Below are 23023 nucleotides of genomic sequence, written 5' to 3'. Positions count from 1 at the left end.
ATACCCCTCCACCATCTCCCCAAGGGGACTCAGGATGGCTCACATGAGGCCAAACCCGACAATACAGCAATGCAAATAAACAACATACAATGACAGTAAAATATTAAAAAAAAATCGAGATGCAAGCAATGTAAAATCACACACATACACACACACACACATAGTACTTTGTCATAAAACTGATTAGAATTGAAGAATGGTGCAATAATAATCATAATAATAATAATATCTAAATTTCAAATCATTTATTTTGGTCATTGACCAGCACAGGAAACAGAGTCACATTTTCATACAAACTTGGTATGTTTGGCACATTAAAAAGATAAATATAACGACTGAAGCACAATTTGGGGGAGGGAGCAGAAGGGGAAACAGGGTAAAACATATAATGCCCAGATCCATCACCAAATTGTAGATTCAGGGAAGAAGATTACTGAAGCAATGTAAAATGACACACACACACATATAGTAACTTAGAATCATAGAATCCTAGAGTTGGAAGAGACCTCCTGGGCCATCCTCCAGTCCCACCCCATTCTGCCAAGAAGCAGGAATATTGCATTCAAATCACCCCTGACAGATGGCCATCCAGCCTCTGTTTCAAAGCTTCCAAAGAAGGAGCCTCCACCACACTCACTCCGGGGCAGAGAGTTCCACTGCTGAACGGCTCTCACAGTCAGGAAGTTCTTCCTCATGTTCAGATGGAATCTCCTCCCTTGTAGTTTGAAGCCATTGTCCCATTGGGTCCTAGTCTCCAGGGAAGCAGAAAGGAAGCTTGCTCCCTCCTCCTCCCTGTGGCTTCCTCTCACATATTTATACATGGCTATCATATCTCCTCTCAGCCTTCTCTTCTTCAGGCTAAACATGCCCAGCTCCTTAAGCCGCTCCTCATAGGGCTTGTTCTCCAGACCCTTGATCATTTGAGTCGCCCTCCTCTGGACGCATTCCAGCTTGTCAATATCTCTCTTGAATTGTGGTGCCCAGAATTGGACACAGTATTCCAGGTGTGGTCTAACCAAAGCAGAATAGAGGGGTAGCATAGAGCTGATTAGAACTGAAGAATGGTGCAATAATAATAATAATAATATTGATATTGATGATAGGAAGCGGAGAGCCAGCCGCAGTGCCGCCGCCTGCAGCTGAAGGACATCATCCCCATTGAGATGCAGAGGCTGACCAAGTACCCGCTCCTCCTGCACAACATCGCCAAATGCACAGGTAAGGAGAAAGCCACGCCCCCTCCCCCTCCCCCCCCCCTTTGCAATACACCTGGGCCAGGCCGGAGGACACTCAAGGTTCCAGTAATGGAAGGGAAAAGCAGAAGGAGTGCACTCTCATTGCCTCTCTTAGAAATGCACTTCATTATTATTATTATTGTTATTATTATTGGTTCAATGCTCTGGAGTCCTGGAGGATGTAGTTTGACAAGGTCTTGAGCCGCTTTTTCTACCAAAGGAAGGTCTAAGATTCTATTATCTCTTCCAACATCATTATCTGGGGGGTTTTGTAACCAGAGGCTGGATGGCCATCTGTCGGGAGGGCTCAGGTGGTGCTTTTCCTGCCTGGCAGAAAGAAGGGGGTTGGACTGGATGGCCTTTGGGGGCCCCTTCCAACGTTCTATGTCTCTGACCCACTTCTTCGGGGTCCTGGGTTGCAGAGGAAGACGAGGAGCGGCAGAAAGTGGAGAAGGCGGCCGAGTGCTGCCGGCAGATCCTCAACCACGTCAACCAGGAAGTGCGCAACATGGACAACTTCCTGGTAAGGAGGAAGCAGAGGAAACAATGGAAGTGGGAAGGAAGACCATTTGAACTTTATTCCTTTGTTGTTGTTGTTTTTTGAGGGCAGGTTCGTTTTAATTGAGGTATATATCCATCAATAAGCATACATATACATACCTATATATATCAAAATATGTCACATGTTGATATATATATATATATATATATTCACACACATACACCTGTCTCACTATATATGTATACACAGACTACATGTTGATATATATATATATACACACACACACATATATGTACACACACATATATATCTATATGTTAATATTGATACATCAATATAGAGACAATATACATCAATATATACATATCTAAGCATACATATACGTGTCTATATATAATATATATCACATGTTGATATATATATATATATATATATTCACACACATACACCTGTCTCACTATATATGTATATACAGACCACATGTTGATATATATATACACACACACATATATGTACACACATATATATATCTATATGTCAATATAGATACATCAATATAGAGACAATATACATCAATATAGATACCAAATTGATACATATGAATACAGACCAATACAGATAAACGTACACACACACATATATATGTCAATATAGATACATCAATATAGAGACAATATACATCAATATAGATATCAAATTGATACATATGAATACAGATCAATACAGATAAATGTACACATATATATATCTATATGTCAATATAGATACATCAATATAGAGACAATATACATCAATTCAATATAGATATCAAATTGATACAGATCAATACAGATAAAAATATTGATATCAAAGCAGATCTATATAGATCAATATATACTACATGGTGATGTAGTATACACACATGCACATCTCTATATAGATGTATACACAGACTACAAGTTGAGATATGTATATGTATACACACACATACAAATCTCTCTATATGTCAGTATAGATATGTCAATATAGATCTATATTAATACATATCAATATAGATCAATAGATCTAGATATCAAAATAGATCAATATATACTATGTGTTGAGATATACATACATATATATACACACACATACACATCTCTCTATATGTCAGTATAGGTATGTCAATATAGATCTATATTGATACATATCAATATGTATCAATATAGATCAATAGATATAGATATCAAAATGGATCTTCATAGATAAGAAAAATCAGTATATACTACATGTTGAGATATATATACACACATACACGTCTCTCTATATATCAATATATCTATATCAGTATATACCATATCTTGAGAGAGATATACATACATACATACATAGATACACTTATATACACATACATTTATGTCTCTATGTATATATCAATATATATATCAATATAGGTCAGTATATATGTAGATATAGATATTAAAATATATCTATCTATATATATATAGAGAGAGAGAGAGAGATCAATATATACCACATATAAAGGAAGCAATTTCCATATCTGTCTTTACGAATGGCATGACGACACTTATATTGCCGAGAAATATAATAAATACATCGATATTGAAAATAAACTTCCTGATCCGGAAGTCTCTTCCTTGGGCCTGTCCGCACCACACCTTCATGAGGATATGCTTCCGCTTTAGTTGCCGTGACTGCATAATGATGACCCTTAGGATTTGTGGTTTGGCTGATCTACAAATCCCAGGAATGCATAGGACGGACCCAGGGCATTTGTGGAGGGATCCTGATGCAGGAAGTTATACCTTTTGCTTCCTTTCCCTTTCTCCTTTTGGTCGCAATTGCAAACAGTGCCAACAAAGAGGGAAAAAAATAGGACAAGTGCAAAGAAGCCAGAATAGATGTCGAAAGAACTTCTAACTGTGCTAAGACTCGAAAGAGACAAGCACAAGAAGTGGAAAAAGGGAGAAATCACCAAAGAAGAAATCAAACAAATAGCCAGTTCCTGTAGGGAAAAGGTCTGCAAGGCTATAGCACAAAACGAACTCAGGCTTGCCAGGGACATTAAAAACAATAAAAAGGGGCTTCTTTTCTATGATTCTCCTTTTGGTCCTTGATCAATTTTCCTCTTTCTCGGCTGTTCAGAAACTCAAAGACTACCAGCGGCGCCTGGATCTCTCCAACCTCAAGCAAAGCACGGATCCGCTGTTGAGCGAGTTCAGGGTGAGCCATTCTTATTGGGAAGGCCATCTGTCAGGAGGGATCAGATGGTGTTTAACTGTCTGGTAGAATGGGTTGATTGGACTAGATGACCTATGGGGTCCCTTCCAACTTATGGAACATCGACTGCTTGGAAGTCCAATGGAGTCTCCTTCTCTGTAGGTTATAATTAACGTGGGTTGGACTGGATGGCCTTTGGGGGTCCCTTCCAAGTCTAGGATTCAGTGATATATCTAGCATATCTATCCTTCTCCATCATATCTATCTATCTATCTATCTTCTCTCTCTCTTTCAATCATATCTGTGCCTGCATGGCCATCTGTCAGGAGGGATCGAATGGTGTCTTGCAGATTAATGGGGTTGGACTAGATGACCTCTGGGAGTTCCTTCTAACTCTAATGGAACATCGACTGCTTAGAAGTCCAATGGAGTCTCCTTCTCTGGAGTTTTAACTGAACTGGGTTGGACTAGATGGCCTTTGGGGGTCCCTTCCAACTCTAGGATTCGATGATATATCTATCATATCTATCTATCATCTCTCTCTTTCAATCATGTCTATGGCCATCTTTCTATAACAGGATGGCCATCTATCGGGAAGGATCAGATGGTGTATTTTCTTATAGCAGGACGGGTTTGGACTAGATAGCCTTTGGGGATCCCTTCCAACCCTAAGATTCTGTGATATATATATAGGAGTTCATGATTCAATAATTCGATGACTGGATGGCCATCTGTCGGGGGGGATTGGATGGTGTCTTCCCTTATAACAGGGCGGGTTTGGACTGGATAGCCTTTGGGGATCTCTTCCAACCCTGGGATTCTATGATATATATGACGCCATGATTCTATAATTCTACGACTGGATGGCCATCTGTCAGGAGGGATTGAATGGTGTATTTCCGTGTAGCAGAAGGGGGTTGGACTGGATGGCTTTTGGGGGTTCCTTCTCCAAGATTCTATATCATATCTACCTTTCTCAATCATATTTATCAATTCTCACTCTCTTTCAGTCCTATCTATGGCCATCTATCCATGGCTGGATGGCCATCTGTTAGGAGGGATCGGATGGTGACTTCTCTTATAGTGTGGACTGGATGGCCTTTGGGGGTCCCTTCCAACTCTAGGATTCTATATCTATCATACCTACCTTTCTCAATCATATTTATTATCTCTCACTCTCTTTCAATCCTATCTATGACCATCTATCTATCCATGGCTGGAAGGCCATCTGTTAGGAGGGATCGGCTGGTGTCTTCTCTTATATATAGTGGACGTGGGTCGGACTGGCTGACCTTTGGGAGCCCCTTCCTCCTTTTGCGAAGATCCCTTTTGCGTTTCCTTTCCTGCAGAACACGGATATCACCAAGAAGAACCTGGTCTGCGAGGGACCGTTGACCTGGCGACTCACGAAGGACAAGTCCATCGGTCAGTTGGTGCAAAAAGGAAGGGTGGGAGTTGCAGGTCAACTCGGGCCATTCCTCCGGGTGTTTTGGGCCCCCGACTGGCACCACGGTGGGGGTTGCGGTCCGAAACTCCCAGAGGTTGGTCCGAAGTTGACCGGTGCCCGTCTTGACCGCTTGACCGCTCCTTGTCCTGGGCAGAGGTGCACGTGCTGCTGCTGGACGACATCCTGGTGCTGCTGCAGAAGCAGGAGGAGCGCCTGGTGCTGAAGTGCCACAGCCGGACCATCACGCCCACCCCGGACGGGAAGCAGATGCTCAGCCCCATCATCAAGCTCAACTCTGCCATGATCCGAGAAGTGGCCACAGGTCAGTCCCAAGGGGCACCCCAAGGGTCAGCCGGTCTGGCCCCCCACAGGAAGACGTCCAGCCAGACATAAATACCAGGCATCATTGGGAGATATACCCCATACGCCCACATGTAAACACTGGTGGGGTTGAGGGGGGGTTGAGTTTGTCATTTGAGAGTTGTAGTTGCTGGGATTTATAGTTCAGCTCCAATCAAAGAGCATTCCGAACCCCACCAACAATAGAATTGAGCCAAACTTGGCAGACTCCTGAGACCGAGTGGGGTTAAACTGGATGACCTTTGGGTCCACTGCTCCAAGCCTGGGCTTCATGAACTTTCGTCTAGATGACCTTTGGGGTCTCCTTCCAAGTCCATCATTCATAATCCTATGTCCTTAAGGACCAGATGGCGTTAGACTGGGTGACTTTTGGGGTCCCCTGTCCAAGTCTAGGCTCAGTCTAGATGACCTTTGGGGTCTCCTTCATAGTCTAGGTTTCATGAACTCTTCATGAACTTCTATCCTAATGAAGTGGTCCAATAGGCTTGAGTCTAGATGACCTTTGGGGTCCCCTTCCAAGTCTATCATTCATAACTCTATGTCCTTAAGGACCAAATGGGATTAGACTGGATGACATTTGGGGGTCCCCTTCCAATTCTAGGCTCAGTCTAGATGATCTTTGGGGTCTCCTTCATAGTCTAGGATTCATGAACTTCTGTCTTAATGAAGTGGCCCAATAGGCTCCAGTCTAGATGACCTTTGGGGTCCCCTTCCAAGTCTATAATTCATAAGCCTAGGTGCTTCTTAAGAACCAAATGGGGTTAGACTGGATGACCTTTGGGATGACCCCTTCCCAAGTCTAGGCTTCATGAACTTCTGTCTTAATGAAGTGGCCCAATAGACTCGAGTCTGGATGACCTTTGGGGTCCCTTCCCAAGTCTTATCATTCATACCCTATGTCCTTCTTAAGACTGGATGACCTTTGGGGTCCTCTGTCCAAGCCTAGGCTCAGTCTAGATGACCTTTGGGGTCTCCTTCATAGTCTAGGTTTCATGCACTTCTATCCTAATGAAATGGCCCAATAGGATCCAGTCTAGATGACCTTTGGGGTCCCCTTCCAAGTCTAGGCTTCATGAACTTCTGTCTTAATGAAATGACCCAATAGGCTCAAATCTAGATGACCTTTGGGGTCCCCTCCCAAGTCTAATCTCAGTCTAGATGACCTTTGGGGTCTCCTTCATAGTCTAGGTTTCATGAACTCTTCATGAACTTCTATCCTAATGAAGTGACCCAATGGGCTTGAGTCTAGATGACCTTTGGGGTCCCCTTCCAAGCCTATAATTCATAACCCTATGTCCTTCTTAAGGACCAGATGGGGTTAGACTGGATGACCTTTGGGATGACCCCTTCCCAAGCCTAGGCTCAGTCTAGATGACCTTTGGGGTCTCCTTCATAGTCTAGGTTTCATGAACTTCTATCTTAATGAAGTGGCCCAATAGGCTCCAGTCTAGATGACCTTTGGGGTCCCCTTCCCAAACCTAGGCTTCATGAACTTCTGTCTTAATGAAGTGGCCCAATAGTCTTGAGTCTAGATGACCTTTGGGGTCTCCTTTCAAGGCTATCATTCATAACCCTATGTCCTTCTTAAGAACCAAATGGGGTTAAGAAGGCGATAACCCTATCTCCTTCTTAAGGACTGAATGAGGTTGGACTGGATGACCTTTGGGGTCCCCTTCCTAAGCCTAGGCTCAGTCTAGATGACCTTTGGGGTCCCCTTCCAAGTCTAGTGTTCATACCTTCTGTCCTTAAGGACCGAATGAGGTTAGACTGGATGACCTTTGGGGTCTCCTTCATAGTCTAGGTTCATGAACTCTTCATGAACTTATATCTTAATGAAGTGTCCCAATAGGCTCGAGTCTAGATGACCTTTGGGGTCCCCTTGCCAGCCTTACCCTTCATAAACCTATAGTTTTTATATATAGATTGCGTCCTTTCTCTCCTTGCCTTTAGATATCCGGGCCTTCTATGTGATCTTCAGCTGGGAAAACGGGGCGCAGATCTACGAACTGGTGGCCCAGACCGTCTCCGAAAGGAAGAAGTAAGACTTCGAAGCTGGGGAAAAGCCACTTTTATGGGGGGGATAACAGAACCCATCATCCCCTGCCCAGCATCACCACTAATGGTCACCCTCCACCCCATCATCCCCTAGTTGGATGGCCAGTGACCACAATCCCTTTGCTGGAATGGCAAGGAAAACTCCTATAATTCCCTACCCAATAGTCATTGCAACTCCCATCATCCCCTAAGCAGCAATGACCGGTCACTATCATCCCCTATGTTGCATTACAAAGTGTAGTTTCTGTTGTTTCCTTGCCATTGTGGCCATAATCCTTTAAAGCTGGGATGGGCACTACAGTTCCCATCATCCCCAGTCACCATAATCCCCACCCCCTATTTAATATTGCAAACTATAGACCTTCTATGATGCCATTGTGACCAGCAGACATACATCTTTTAGCTGGAATGGGCACTACAGTTCCCATCATCCTTTATGCAGGATGGCCAGTCACCATCATCTCCTAGTTCTAGTTTTGTGTATTGCAAAGTACATAATTCCCTATTGTCCCTATTGCAAAGTACATAATTCCATAATTGTCTATAATTCCCTAGCCACTCTGTAACCCATCATTTTTTAAAGGTCACAATGAACACTACAACTCCCATCATCCCCTTTGAGGAGAGAAAACAGAGTATAAATAAATATAATCATAATCACCATCATCCTATAAACATGATGGTCATTCCAGCCATTAAATTGAATTATTATTTGCTAGAATTCTCACTACAATTCCCATCATCCCTGAAGCTAGTAAGGGATATACATAAACATAGTAACAATAATATTGAATAATATATATTATGCCATACCATATTACTTAGCTAACAAGACAAGTAAAGCTGGCTGTGTTTACCAAATGGCTGATATAATGTAAAGCCAGAGCGGGTACTACAACTCCCATCATCCCTTAAGCTAGTAATGGATATACATAAACATAATAATAATATTGCATAATATATATTATGTCATACCATATTTCTTGGCTAACAAGACAAGTAAAGCTGGCTGTGTTTACCGAATGGCTGATATAATGTAAAGCCAGAGTGGGTACTACAACTCCCATCATCCCCTAAGCTAGTAATGGATATACATAAACATAATAACAATAATATTGCATAATATATATCATGTTATACCATATTACTTAGCTAACGAGACAAGTAAAGCTCGCTGTGTTTACCAAATGACTGATATAATGTAAAGCCAAAGTGGGTACTACATCTCCCATCATCCCCTAAGCTAGTAAGGGATATACATAAACATAATAACAATAATATTATATAATATATATTATGTCATACCATGTTTCTTGGCTAACAAGACAAGTAAAGCTGGCTGTGTTTACCAAATGACTGATATAATGGAAAGCCAGAGTGGGTACTACAACTCCCATCATCCCTTAAGCTAGTAAGGGATATACATAAACATAATAACAATAATATTGCATAATATATATTATGTTATACCATGTTACTTAGCTAACGAGACAAGTAAAGCTGGCTGTGTTTACCAAATGGCTGGTATAATGTAAAGCCAGAGTGGGTACTACAACTCCCATCATCCCTTAAGCTAGTAAGGGATATACATAAACATAATAACAATAATATTATATAATATATATTATGTTACACCATATTTCTTGGCTAACAAGACAAGTAAAGCTGGCTGTGTTTACCAAATGACTGATATAATGTAAAGCCAGAGTGAGTACTACAACTCCCATCATCCCTTAAGCTAGTAAGGGATATACATAAACATAATAACAATAATATTATATAATATTATACATAGCTAACAAGACAAGTAAAGCTGGCTGTGTTTACCAAATTGTGGTGACTGGTGTAATGTAAAGCCAGAGCGGGTACTACAACTCCCATAGCAATATGACATTAAGATAGTAAGGGATATACATAAACATAATAACAATAATATTATATATAGCTAACAAGACAAGTAAAGCTGGCTGTGTTTACCAAATTATGATGACTGATGTAATGTAAAGCCAGAGCAGGTACTACAACTCCCATCATCCTCCTAGCAACATGGCTGGTTCCTGCAGTCTGAGGGCATTCTGGGAGTGATACTGTGCAGAACTTTGTTTACTTTTGCTTTGCATGGGGATCATAGGATCCAACAAGGAAAGGGTCCTTTAGAGGTCATCTAGTCTGACCCTTCGTGGCTCCCGAATTCTCTTCCTTTGCAGCTGGTGCAAAATGATCAGCGACACGGCCGGCGTCCTGAAGCTGCCCCACTCCGGCCGGACGAAGCCACGGCTCTCCGTCCCTAACCGGACCTCGCCCCCCAGCCCCAGCTAGTAAGTGGGGGGCTCCTTGGCCTTTGGGGGGTCCCTTTCGAGCCCCAAGGGCCTGTCACAAGACCCACTTGAAAGGGAATGATGTACTATTATTATTATTATTATTATTATTATATAATTATTACCATAGTATTGTATTATTCTCTTACTATCTTAATGTCATATTGCTATTCATTATCTTTGTAGTTATTATTTTACTATGTTATTATTACTATTTGTTACTATTACATATTATTATTTTATTCTATCATAATGTCATATTACATTATTAGTTACTATTATATCTTGCTATTATATTACCATAGTAATATATTATTATTGTTATATTGTATTATATTACTATATTATTTTATTATATTACAATATTATATTAGTTTATTATTGTTATATTAAATATTATAATTATATTGTATTACTATATTATTTTATTTTATTAAATTTATTGTATTATATTATATTTATTATATTATATTATATTACAGGTTGTTATTGTTATTGTATTAAAATATTATTATTGTTATTATTATATAATTACATTATTATATGATCATTATTTTATTATTATATAATTATTATCATAGTATTGTATATTATATCATTCTCTTACTATCTTAATGTAATATTGCTATTCATTATCTTTGTAGTTATTATTACTATTTGTTATTATTACATATTATTTTATTCTATCATAATGTCATATTACATTATTAGTTATTATTATGTCTTGTTATTATATAACCATAGTAATATATAGTATAATTATATTATATTATTATATTATTATATTACTATATTATTATATTATAGTTTATTATTGTTATTATTATATAATTATTATATTACTATATTATTATTACTTTATTGTTAGATAATTATTACCATAGTATTGTATATTATATTATTCCCTTACTACCTTAAAGTAATATTGCTATTCATTATCTTTGTAGTTATTATTTTACTATGTTATTATTACTATTTGTTACTATTACATATTATTTTATTCTATCATAATGACTATTATATCTTGTTATTATATTACCATAGTAATATATATTATTATATTACTATATTATTTTATTATATGACAATATTATTATATTCGTTTATTATTGTTATATTAAAATATTATTATTATATTGGATTACTATATTATTTTATTATATTACAATATTGTTATATTAGTTTATTATTATATTAAAGTATTATTATATAATATTCTATATTATTTTATTATATTACAATATTATTATATTCGTTTATTATTGTTATATTAAGATATTATATTGTATTACTATATTATTTTATTATATTACAATATTATTATATTAGCTTATTGTTATATTAAAGTATTATTATTATATTGTGTTACTATATTATTTTATTATATGACAATATTATTATATTCGTTTATTATTGTTATAATTATATTGTATTACTATATTATTTTATTATATTACAATATTATTATATTCGTTTATTATTGTTATATTAAGATATTATATTGTATTACTATATTATTTTATTATATTACAATATTATTATATTAGCTTATTGTTATATTAAAGTATTATTATTATATTGTGTTACTATATTATTTTATTATATTACAATATTATATTTGTTTATTATTGTTATATTAAAATATTATTCTATTGTATTACTATATTATTTTATTATATTACAATATTATTATTTATTTATTTATTTATTATATTAAAATATTATTATTATATTGTATTACTATATTATTTTATTTTATTATATTAAATATTATATTACAGTTTATTATTGTTATTGTATTAAAATATTAATACTACCCTTTGTTATTATTATATAATTACATTATTATATTATCATTATTTTATTATTATATAATTATTACCATAGTACTGATATAATTATTTCCATAGTATTGTATATTATTCTCTTACTATCTTAATATAATATTATTATTCATTATCTTTGTACTTATTATATTACTATGTTATTATTATTATTTATTTACAGTATTTCTATACCGCTTTTCTCACCCCGAGAGGGAATCATTATGACTATTTACTATTATATTTTATTATTTTATTCTATTATAATGTCATATTACATTATTAGCTATTATATCATGTTATTATATTACCATAGTGATATATGTATATAATAATAACATTATATTACTATATTATTTTATTATATTACAATATTATTATAATGCAGTTTATTATTGTTGTATTAAAACATTATTATTATATCTTTATGATTATATAATTCAATAAAATTTATTTTAAAAAATATTATTATTATATTGTATTACTGTATTACTATATACAATAATCATAAGATGACGCTGCTGCCGATCAATCTCTGAATTGATCCCGTATTGATGGGGTTGGATGCTTGGCTGTAACTGCTCTGCCTTCCTTTGCCAGCGACCCCGAGGGTCTCCTCTCCGGGACGGAGAATGGGGGGCCCTTGAAGGAAGAGGAGGGTCTTCCGGCCGAAGGTGGGTTTGCCCCCTGGGGAGTCCATTCCGGGATGGGGGACGGGGGGGGGGGGCTTTGGACCCCTGAAAGGGGGACGAAGGGGCCGGAGAGTGACGTGTGCCCCCCCCTGTCTCCGCCCAGAGAGAGAGAAGGACGGGGCCGAAGGGACCGAGTTCGAGGAGCGCGGGGGGCCCGTGGTCCTGGGCCGCAAGCGGCATCTGGGCAAAGCCATGGAGGAGTTCCTGGCCGACATCCTGACCTTCTACAAGCCCCGCCCGGCCGGTCAAGCTGCCCTGGCCAGCGCCGCCCAGGAGAGAGGTAAGGGGGGGCCCCCCAAAGGGCATCCAGCCTGACCCCTTCGTTTTGCCCTAAGGGGTGCAGGTACCGCCCAGTCCATTCATGGCCATCTAGCCAGAGATGGAAGGGACCCCCAAAGGCCATAGATATATTATAGAATTCTAGGGGACCCCCAAAGGCCATCCAGTCCAACCCCCTTTTGCCATACTGTAAGAAAGCACCATCTGATCCCTCCCAACAGATATCCAGCCAGCCAGCCATAGATAGTTATACATAGGTTATGTGTGAGTGTATATAAATGTTAATATATTATAGAATCCCAGAGTTGGAAAGGGCCCCCAAAGGCCATCCAGTCCAACCCCCTTCTGCCATAATGGGAGAAGGCACCATCCGATCCCTCCCGACAGATGCCCATCCAGTCATTGATAGATACAATTGAGAGAGATACCATATATATATTATAGAATTCTAGGGGACCCCCCAAAGGCCATTCAGTCCAACCCCCTTCTGCCATAATGGGAGAAGGCACCATCCGATCCCTCCCAACGGATGCCCATCCAGTCATTGATAGATAGATACAATTGAGAGAGATACCATAGATATATGATAGCATTCTAGGGGACCCCCAAAGGTCATCCAGTCCAACCCCTTTTGCTGTACTGTAAGAAAGCACCATCTGATTCCTACCGGCAGATGGCCATCCAGCCAGCCATAGATAATTATACATAGGTTATTTGTGTGTATATAAATGTTAATATATTATAGAATCCCAGAGTTGGAAGGGGTCCCCAAAGGCCATCCAGTCCAACCCCCTTTTGCCATACTGTAAGAAAGCACCATCCGATCTCTCCCGACAGATATCCATCCAGCCATAGATAGATATAACTGATAGATAGATAGGTGTGCCATAGAATTCTAGTTGGAAGGGCCCCCCAAAGGCCATCCAGCCCAACTCCCTTCTGCCATAATGGAAGAAGGCGCCATTTGATCCCTCCCGACAGATATCCATCCAGCCATAGATAGATAGATACAATTGAGAGAGATATCATAGATATATTATAGAGTTCTCATCCAGCCCAACCCACTTCTGCTATAATGGAATATATTTATTATTATATTATTGTAATTTTACAATTGTATTATTATATTACATTACTATATTATAAATGGAAGAAGGCACCATCCGATCCCTCCCAGCAGATGGCCATCCAGCCATAGATAGATAGATAGATAGATAGATACAATTGAGAGAGAGATCATAGATATATTATAGAGTTCTAGGGATCCCCCAAAGGCCTTCCAGTCCAACCTCATTCTAGGAATGCACCACCCGATCCCTCCCGACAGAGGCTCCTCCTGCCCTCCCTCCATCTCACGCCACCCTTGCTTCCATCCCCAGTCTCGGCCTTGAAGCGGCTGCTTCAGATCCCGGAGGAGGGCGAGGGGGATTTCCCTGCGGACGCCAACAATGGGCCCCCTGAAAACGGTGCCCCCCACAAAGAAGGAGAAGAGGAGTGGGAGGGGGCAGCGCTCCCCACGGAGGCGGAAGGTGGACGGAGGAGACCTCCAGGTGAGAGGCGGCGGGAGAACGGCATGGGGCAGCGGCAGAAAAGGCCAAGGCGATTCCAGGAGGAAATCCCGTGTGACGTCATGTCCGTTACTTAACTAAACCTTGGGTTGAGCAATGGAGTAAGTGGGCCTCTGTTTGTGTCCCCCCCCCCCCCCCAATCTGCAGGAGGGTCCCAGGACCCGCCTTGGGTCCCCGAAGCCCCCGAGAAAGAGGCCCCTCCCTCCCCGCTGGTCCTCTCCCTCCAACAGTCGGACGGGCTCAAGCACCACCTGCGCCTCCTGGAAGACGCCGTCCTGGGACTCAAGGTGAGGCCTCGCCCAGTAGTGATGCTGCAGCAGAAAAGGCCAAGGCGATTACGCCAGAGGAGGAGTCCAAAGGGAGGAAAGGCATCTAGCCATGGCTTCACAATCGTGAGATACTCTATATGACAGAACGTGAGCCAAGAGTGGGATGCAGCAGCGGAAAAGGCCAATGCGATTATTCTAGGCTGCATCCATAGGCGTTTAGTGTCTGGAAGAGGAAGGAAAGGGAGAAGGAAGCAAAGAGGTAGAGAAGGAAGAAAGGAGGGAAAGAAGGAAGGAAAACAAAAGGGGGAAGGAAGGAGAGAAGAAAGGAAGGAAGGAAGGAAAGGGAAGGGAAGGAAAGGAAAGAGGGAGCAAAGGAATGAGAGAAAGGTAGAGAAGGAAGAAAGGAGAGAAAGAGGGAGGGAAAGAAAAAGGGGGAAGGAAGGAGAGAAGAAAGGAAGGAAAGGGAAGGAAGGAAAGAGGGAGCAAAGGAATGAGAGAAAGGTAGAGAAGAAAGGAGGGAAAGAAGGAGGGAAAGAAAAAGGGGGAAGGAAGGAAGGAGAGAAGAAAGGAAGGAAGGAAGGAAGGAAGGAAGGAAGGAAGGAAGGAAGGAAAGGGAAGGAAGGAAAGAAAGGGAGCAAAGGAATGAGAGAAAGGTAGAGAAGGAAGAAAGGAGAGAAAGAGGGAGGGAAAGAAAAAGGGGGAAGGAAGGAGAGAAGGAAAGAAAGAAAGAGAGTGAGAAAGAGGGTGGAAAAGAAAAAGAGGGAAGGAAGGGAAGAGGTAGAGAAGAAAGGAAGGAGAGAAGGAAAGAAAAAAGGGAATGAAGGAAGGAAGGAGGGGAAGAAAGAAGGAACATGGAAGCAAAGAGAAAAGGAAGCAAAGAGGTAGGGAAGGAAGAGGTAGGGAGGGAAAGAAACGCCATGAGACCCTCAGGACTTGTATTGTTTTATTGCTTTTATGTGGTTTAGATTATACGTCATGTTTTTAACGGTATTTTATGTTGGTGGGAGCATTGACAGTCGCCTCGAGTCGCCTTCGGGCTGAGAGGGGCCGTATAGAAATATGACAAATAAATAAATAATAAAATAAAACGTGATGCTGCAGCAGAAAAGGCCAATGCAATTACTCCCAGCTGCATCCATAGGAGTATAATGTCTGAAATGAGGGAAAGTCGTATAGCCGTGGATTGATGATAGTAAGATGTATGACTCAACATGGGCCAAGAGTAGGATGCTGCAGCACAAAAAGCCAATGTGATTATTCTAGGCCACATCCATAGGAGTCTAGTGTCCGGATGGAGGAAATTAATCAAGCCATAGCTTGACAACAGTAAGATACATATATGGCTGAATATGAGTCAAGAGTTTGATGCTGCAGCAGAAAAGCCCAATACGATTCTAGGCTGCATTAGGATGATTCTAGTGTCTGGATGGAGTCATCCACGGCTTCACAATAGTAAGATATATGGCTGAATGTGAGCCAAGAGTGGGACGCAGCAGCAGAAAAGGCCAATGTGATCCTAGGCTGCATCCATAGGAGTCTAGTGTCTGGATGGAGGAAAGTTATATAGCTACAGCTTGGCAATAGTAAGATATATGACTCAACATGAGCCAAGAGTGGGATGCAGCAGCGGAAAAGGCCAGTGCAATTCTAGGCCTCATCCATAGGAGTCTAGCGTCTGAATGGAGGAAAGTAATCTAGACAATAGTTAGATATACGACTGAACATGAGCCAAGAGTGTGACGCAGCAACGAAAAAGGCCAATGCAATTCTAGGCTGCATCCATAGGAGTCTAGTGTCTGAATAGAGGAAAATAATCTAGCCATGGCTTGGCCAAAGTAAGATATATGGCTGAACCTGAGCCAAGAGTGTGATGCTGCAGCAGAAAAGGCCAATGCAATCCTAGGCTGCATTAGGATGAGTCTACTCTCTGGATGGAGGAAAGTCATATAGCTTTAGTTTGACAATAGTAGGATATATGACTGAACATGAGCCAAGAATGTGATGCTGCAGCGGAAGTGGCCAATGCAATCCTTGGCTGCATCTATAGGAGTCTAATGTCTGGGTGGAGGAAAGTCATATAGCCACAGCTTGACGATAGGAAGATATATGACTCAACATGAGCCAAGAGTGGGATGCTGCAGCAGAAAAGGCCAATGTGATTATTCTAGGCCGCATCCATAGGAGTCTAGTGTCTGGATGGAGGGAAGTCATATAGCCATAGCTTGACCATAGTATGATATATGGCTGAATATGAGCCAAGAGCGTGTGATGCTGCAGCAGAAAAGGCCAATGTGATTCCAGGCTGCATCTATGGGAAAATAATCTAGCCATGGCTTGGCCAAAGTAAGATATATGGCTGAACGTGAGCCAAGAGTGTGATGCAGCAGCAGAAAAGGCCAAGGTGATTGCATTAGGATGAGCCTAGAGCCTGGATGGAGGAAAGTCATCTAGCCACGGCTTGACGATAGTAAGAGATGACTGAACGTGATCCAAGAATGTGTTGCTGCAGCAGAAAAGGCCAATGCGATTATTCTAGACCGCATGCATAGGAGTCTAGTGTCCAGATGGAAGAAAGTCATATAGCCATAGCTTGACGATAGGAAGATATATGGCTGAATGTGATCCAAGAATGTGTTGCTGCAGCAGAAAAGGCCAATGTGTTTATTCTAGGCCGCATCCATAGGCGTCTAGTGTCCAGATGGAGGAAAGTCATATGGCCATGGCTTCTCAATAGGAAGATATATGGCTGAATGTGAGCCAGGAGTGTGATGCTGCAGCAAAAAAGGCCAAGGCGGTCCTAGTCTGCATCCATAGGTGTCTAATGCCTTGATGGAGGAAAGTCATATAGCTGTGGCTTGACTATAGTAAGATATATGGCTGAACATTTATTTGTTTACTTATTTACGGCATTTATACGCCGCCCTTCTCACGCCAAAAGGGACTCAGAACAGCTTACAAGATATATATACACACACACACACACACACATACACATACATATATACACATATACATACAATATATTGTATTGAATGTATATATATGGTCAAATGGCATTTAATAGAATACCAAGTCTGCAAATGTTGTGTTTTGTTCGTTTGTTTGTCTGGTTTTTTTTAATGCAATACAACTTTTTTGGTTCGCTCCTGACACAATAAATAAATTATATATATATATATATATATATATATAGTAACATTATTAGTAATATTACCTGTAATATAAAATATATAATTATAATATCATATTAGTAGTAGTCGTCATAGTATTATATTGTATTACATTATAATATTATAAATAAATATGAGGCAAGAGTGTGATGCTGCAGCGGAAAAGGCCGATGTGACCCTATTTCTGTCCATGTCTGTGTTTCCCAGGAGATCGAAGAGGACTATTGGCACCTGCAGCAGCTGATGGGGAAGCTGACCTCCTCCTCTTCCTCTTCCTCTTCCTCTTCCTCTTCCTCTTCCTCGCAGCCGCTCTCTTTCACTTGAAAAGGAAGCAGGGAGAAGGTAAGGAAGGGGTGACGCAGCAGCCGAAAAGGCCAAGGCAATCCCAGGCTGGCTCCAGATTGGGTCAGGCCTCCTCACCCCGAATAATAGGGTCAGGCTGGATGGCCTTTGGAGGGCCCTTCCCAACTCCAGGATTCTGAGGAAGTGATTAAACAGAGGCTGGATGACCATCTGCTGGGAGGGATCATATGGTGCATTCCCTTATAGTAGAAGGCGGTTGGGCTGGATGGCCTTTGGAGGTCCAACTCTAGGATTATATGGGACTGGTCAAGGAAAATAAAAGCTTGGATGGCCATCTGTCAGGAATGATCAGATGGTGTATTCCTCAATAACAGAAGGCGGTTGGGCTGGATGGCCTTTGGAGGTCCAACTCTAGGATTATATGGGACTGGTCGAGTAAAATAAAAGCTTGGATGGCCATCTGTCAGGAATGATCGGATGGTGCCTTCCTCAGTAACAGAAGGGGGTTGGACTGGATGGCCTTTGAGGGGTCCCTTCCAACTTATATTTCTATAATATAATATAATATAATATAATATAATATAATATAATATAATATAATATAATATGAAAGACTGATTCAGTAAAGGCTACAGTTTGAATGGCCATCTGTTGTGATGGATTTAATTGTGTCTTTCTGTTTGACATGAATAGGGCTAGATTGGTTGGCCTTTGGGGATCCCTTCCCACTTACAATTCTATGATAAGGGAGAATCGTTAAGTAAAATCAGAACTTGATTGGACATCTGTAGGGAGGGATCAGATGGTGTCTTGCTCAATAACAAGAGTGAGTTTGGACTGGATGGCCTTTGGGGGTCCCTTCCAACTTACAATTCTATAAAAAGGGAGACTCATTAAGTAAATTCAGAGCTTGGGTGGCCATCTATAAGGAGGGATCGGATGGTGTCTTACTCAATAACAGAGTGGGGTTGGACTAGATGGCCTTTGGAGATCTCTCCCAACTCTATAATTCTATAATATAATATAATATAATATAATATGATAAAATAAAATAAAATATTATATATGTGTGTGTGTGTGTGTGTGTGTGTGTGTATATATACACACACACACACACACACACACACTAATGTAATATAAGAGATTCATTAAGTAAAGTCTACACTTTGGATGACCATCTGTCAAGAGGGATTCGAATGTGCCTTCCTGCTTGACATGAATATGGTTGGACTGGATGCCCTTTGGGAGTCCCAACTCTATGATTCTATGATAAGGGAAACTCTAAAAGTCAAGTTACAGTTTGGATGGCCATCTGTCAAGAGGGATTCAATTTTGTCTCTCTGCTTGACACAAATATGTTTGGACTGGATGCCCTTTGGGAGTCCCAACTCTATGATTCTATGATAAGGGAAACGCTTAAAGTCTACAGTTTGCATGGCCATCAGTTGGGAGGGATCGGGTGGTGCCTTGACCGGGATGGGGCTGGACTGGATGCCCTTTGGGGGCCCCTCCTCTCACGCTCGCTTTCCTCCTTCTATATTTCAGGGCCGTCCTGGAAGAAAAGGCCTGCTTTGCCTTCTTCGCCCACCAAAGGAAGTTGTCTAGGAGTCCCGGGGAATTCATAGCTCTATATTTATATACATCTATACATACATACATACATACATATATATATATACTGCCTGGAGAGGGAAATATTTGGAAATGGAGGTGCCTCCTTGTCTTTGGGGTCACGCCTTGCATTCCTGCGGGACAAAGATGCAAATGGCGGGATTGCAGGGGTCAGTTGGTCAGTTCTGGACAAAGGGCAATGGTCAAGAGGTCAGCACTGACCCTTCCTCCCAGAGGGTCCGTTCCCAGGTGTGGGGTCCCTTCTCTTCATTCCCCCTTTTGCAAGAATGGCCATTTATGGGGTGCTCCCTCCCTCCTTTCCCCACTCTCCCACTCCAAACCCCTTTTGCATTTTCCCCCCTATAGATTCCCAAGGATATGATATACATATATAGGTGCATTTATATATAAATATATGGTGAGAGAAGCACAACAATTGCAGTCATTTTTAGCACACATAGGCATCTGTTGCTACTCCTTCACTCACTCCTAAAACTCCTTGCACTCTTGTCCCTATGGAGCTCCATATAGCCATGTCCATATATATAGTCATATCCATACATGCATATCCATATAAGTGTGTGTGTATGTGTGTGTATATGTGGTCACAAACACACATGCATATGGATATATATGTATGGATATGAATATATATACATATAGATGGAACTACCTATATAAGTGTGTGTGTATGTGTGTGTGTTTGTGTACACATACATACATACATACATATATATGGATATATGGAACTCCCTATATATATATATATATATATATATATATATATCCATGCATACATATCCATATGTGTGTGTGTATGTGTACACAAACACTCCTAAAACTCCTTGCACTTCTGTCCCTATGGAGCTCCATATAGCCATGTCCATATATATATTCATATCCATTCATACATATCCATATGCGTGTGTGTTTGTGACCACATACACACACAGATATATGGATGTGCATATATGGATATGAATATATATATATATATATATATATATATATATGGTGCTTCATATCCATATCATATCCATATCCATACATACATATCCATATGTGTGTGTGTGTGTGTGTGTGTAACAATCACACACACACTCCTAAAAATCCTTGCACTTTTGTCCCTATGGAGCTCCATATATCCACACAAACACACACATATATATATCTCCATACATACACATCCATATGTGTGTGGGTGGGTGTGTATACACATGCACACACACATATATGGATATGTATGGATGGATGTGTGTGTGTTTATATACACATACACACACACACACACATACATACATACATATATTTAGATCAAAGCCCCAAATCCGCCCATTATTTAGGTCTCCTTCTTGGTCCTTTAGTTGCACCCAATGGCCAGCAGAGGGAGCCCCAACCCTTGCCAATGCATCCCTTTCATACTCTACGGGCATTGGAGGGATTAGGGTCTTTGTAGTACTTTTTGTATGGAGGGGGATACACCTCATTTCCCCTTTTGCCTGAACTGTTTCCCTCCCCCCCCCCCAAATAGAATGTGAGGATGCCTCGTGTTAACTGGACTGCATCTCCCAGCATCCCTGGGGACGATGGGAGGTGCAGTCCAACAAACATCTTAGTGGACCGCTTGTCATGGGAGTGACGTTGTATTCTTGGTCTACAGTGCCCACCATCCCTGACCATTGCTATCTGGGGATGATGGGCTCTGGAATCCAGAAGCCAATATTATTATTGGATTAAAATTTCCACCCCAACCCCCCTGATCGTTCCTAGCTAGGGATTATGGTATTTGGAGTATAGACGCCTATATGCTAGACTACAATTCCTAACATTCCCAACCCATTACTAACTGGATGATGGGATCTGGAGTCCATAATAATTTGTTCTTGTACTAAAATTTCTATCGTCTCCAGCCATTGCTAGTTGGGGGTGATGGGATTTGGAGTCCAGAAACATATGCTCTTTTACTACAATTCCTATCATCCCCACCCATTGCTAATTGGGGATGATGGAATCTGAAGTCCATAATATGTGTTCTTGTACTACAATTTCCATCATCCCCACCCATTACTAATTGGGGTTGATGGGATCTGGAGTCCAGAATCATGTGTTCTTGTATTACAATTCCTATCATCCCCAGCCATTGCTAATTGGAGGTAATGGGATCTGAAGTCCACAAGGATGTGTTCTTGTACTACAATTTCCATAATCCCCAGACATTACTAATTGGGGTTGATGTGATCTGGAGTACATAATCATGTGTTCTTGTACTACAATTCCCATCATACACATACATTACTAATTGGGGTTGATGGGATCTGGAGTCAATAAGCATGTGTTCTTGTACTACAATTTCCATAATCCCCAGACGTTGTTAATTGGGGTTGATGGGATTTGGAGACCAGAAACATATGTTCTTGTACTACAATTCCTATCATCCCCTTCCATTTCTAATTGGGGATGATGGGATCTGGAGTTCAGAAGCATATGTTCTTGTACTACAGTTTCCATAATCCCCTTCCATTGCTAGTTGGAGATGATGGGATATGGAGTCCAGAAGCCTACTATACCCATGGACTACAATTCCCACCATCCCCAGCCATTGCCTTTGTCCTTGGCCTACTATTTCCCTTCACATATATGATTCTCCTTCCTCCAAAAAAGTGCCTTTTTGTAATATTTTTTTGTTGTTGACGACACGCTCGTATTTGTAAGGAAATTTGTAAGGAACGCTGGGATATTTTATATACAGAACCTATAAATATTATATATATATACATATAAACACGTGCATATCAATATAAAGGGAGCGCGGCCTTGGTGCTGCCGGCTGGGACTTTAGAAATAAGCGCTTTTTAATTTAGGTATATATATATATATATATGTTTGGTTTTTTTCCATTGCTATGTAAAAGGAACATTGAAGTTGTATATTCCAAAATGAAAAGACCTTTGCCTTGCCTTTTGCCAGTATTATGCAAATATATACACATACACACACACACACACATACATACATACATACATACACACACATATATACATATGCATATATATGTCTGTTTATATATATATACACACACACACATATATACATGTGTGTATGTGTGTGTGTGTGTGTATATATATATATATATATCATGATATATATATATGTTGTGTTTATATATGTATACATATATACCTATACGTGTGT

General features: G+C 40.3%; 1 protein-coding gene across 1 annotated transcript in view; it reads left to right on the top strand.

Annotated features, from left to right (window-relative positions):
* LOC132780498 (rho guanine nucleotide exchange factor 1) overlaps positions 1-20416 on the top strand; it is a 66615-nt gene extending 46199 nt beyond the window's left edge. Inside the window, exons 21-33 of the mRNA XM_067461194.1 lie at positions 1104-1218; positions 1658-1758; positions 3862-3939; positions 5286-5361; positions 5538-5705; positions 7694-7781; positions 10006-10116; positions 12540-12613; positions 12735-12911; positions 14290-14460; positions 14626-14765; positions 18125-18259; positions 19766-20416. Of these exons, the coding sequence (XP_067317295.1) occupies positions 1104-1218; positions 1658-1758; positions 3862-3939; positions 5286-5361; positions 5538-5705; positions 7694-7781; positions 10006-10116; positions 12540-12613; positions 12735-12911; positions 14290-14460; positions 14626-14765; positions 18125-18241 (1416 nt within the window). The 3' untranslated portion in view covers positions 18242-18259; positions 19766-20416. The remainder of the gene's footprint in view (positions 1-1103; positions 1219-1657; positions 1759-3861; positions 3940-5285; positions 5362-5537; positions 5706-7693; positions 7782-10005; positions 10117-12539; positions 12614-12734; positions 12912-14289; positions 14461-14625; positions 14766-18124; positions 18260-19765) is intronic.
* The last annotated feature ends 2607 nt before the right edge of the window (positions 20417-23023 follow it).

Source organism: Anolis sagrei, chromosome X, assembly GCF_037176765.1.
Source record: "Anolis sagrei isolate rAnoSag1 chromosome X, rAnoSag1.mat, whole genome shotgun sequence".
Lineage (NCBI taxonomy): Eukaryota > Metazoa > Chordata > Lepidosauria > Squamata > Dactyloidae > Anolis > Anolis sagrei.
This window is presented reverse-complemented; position numbering and strand designations above follow the sequence as displayed.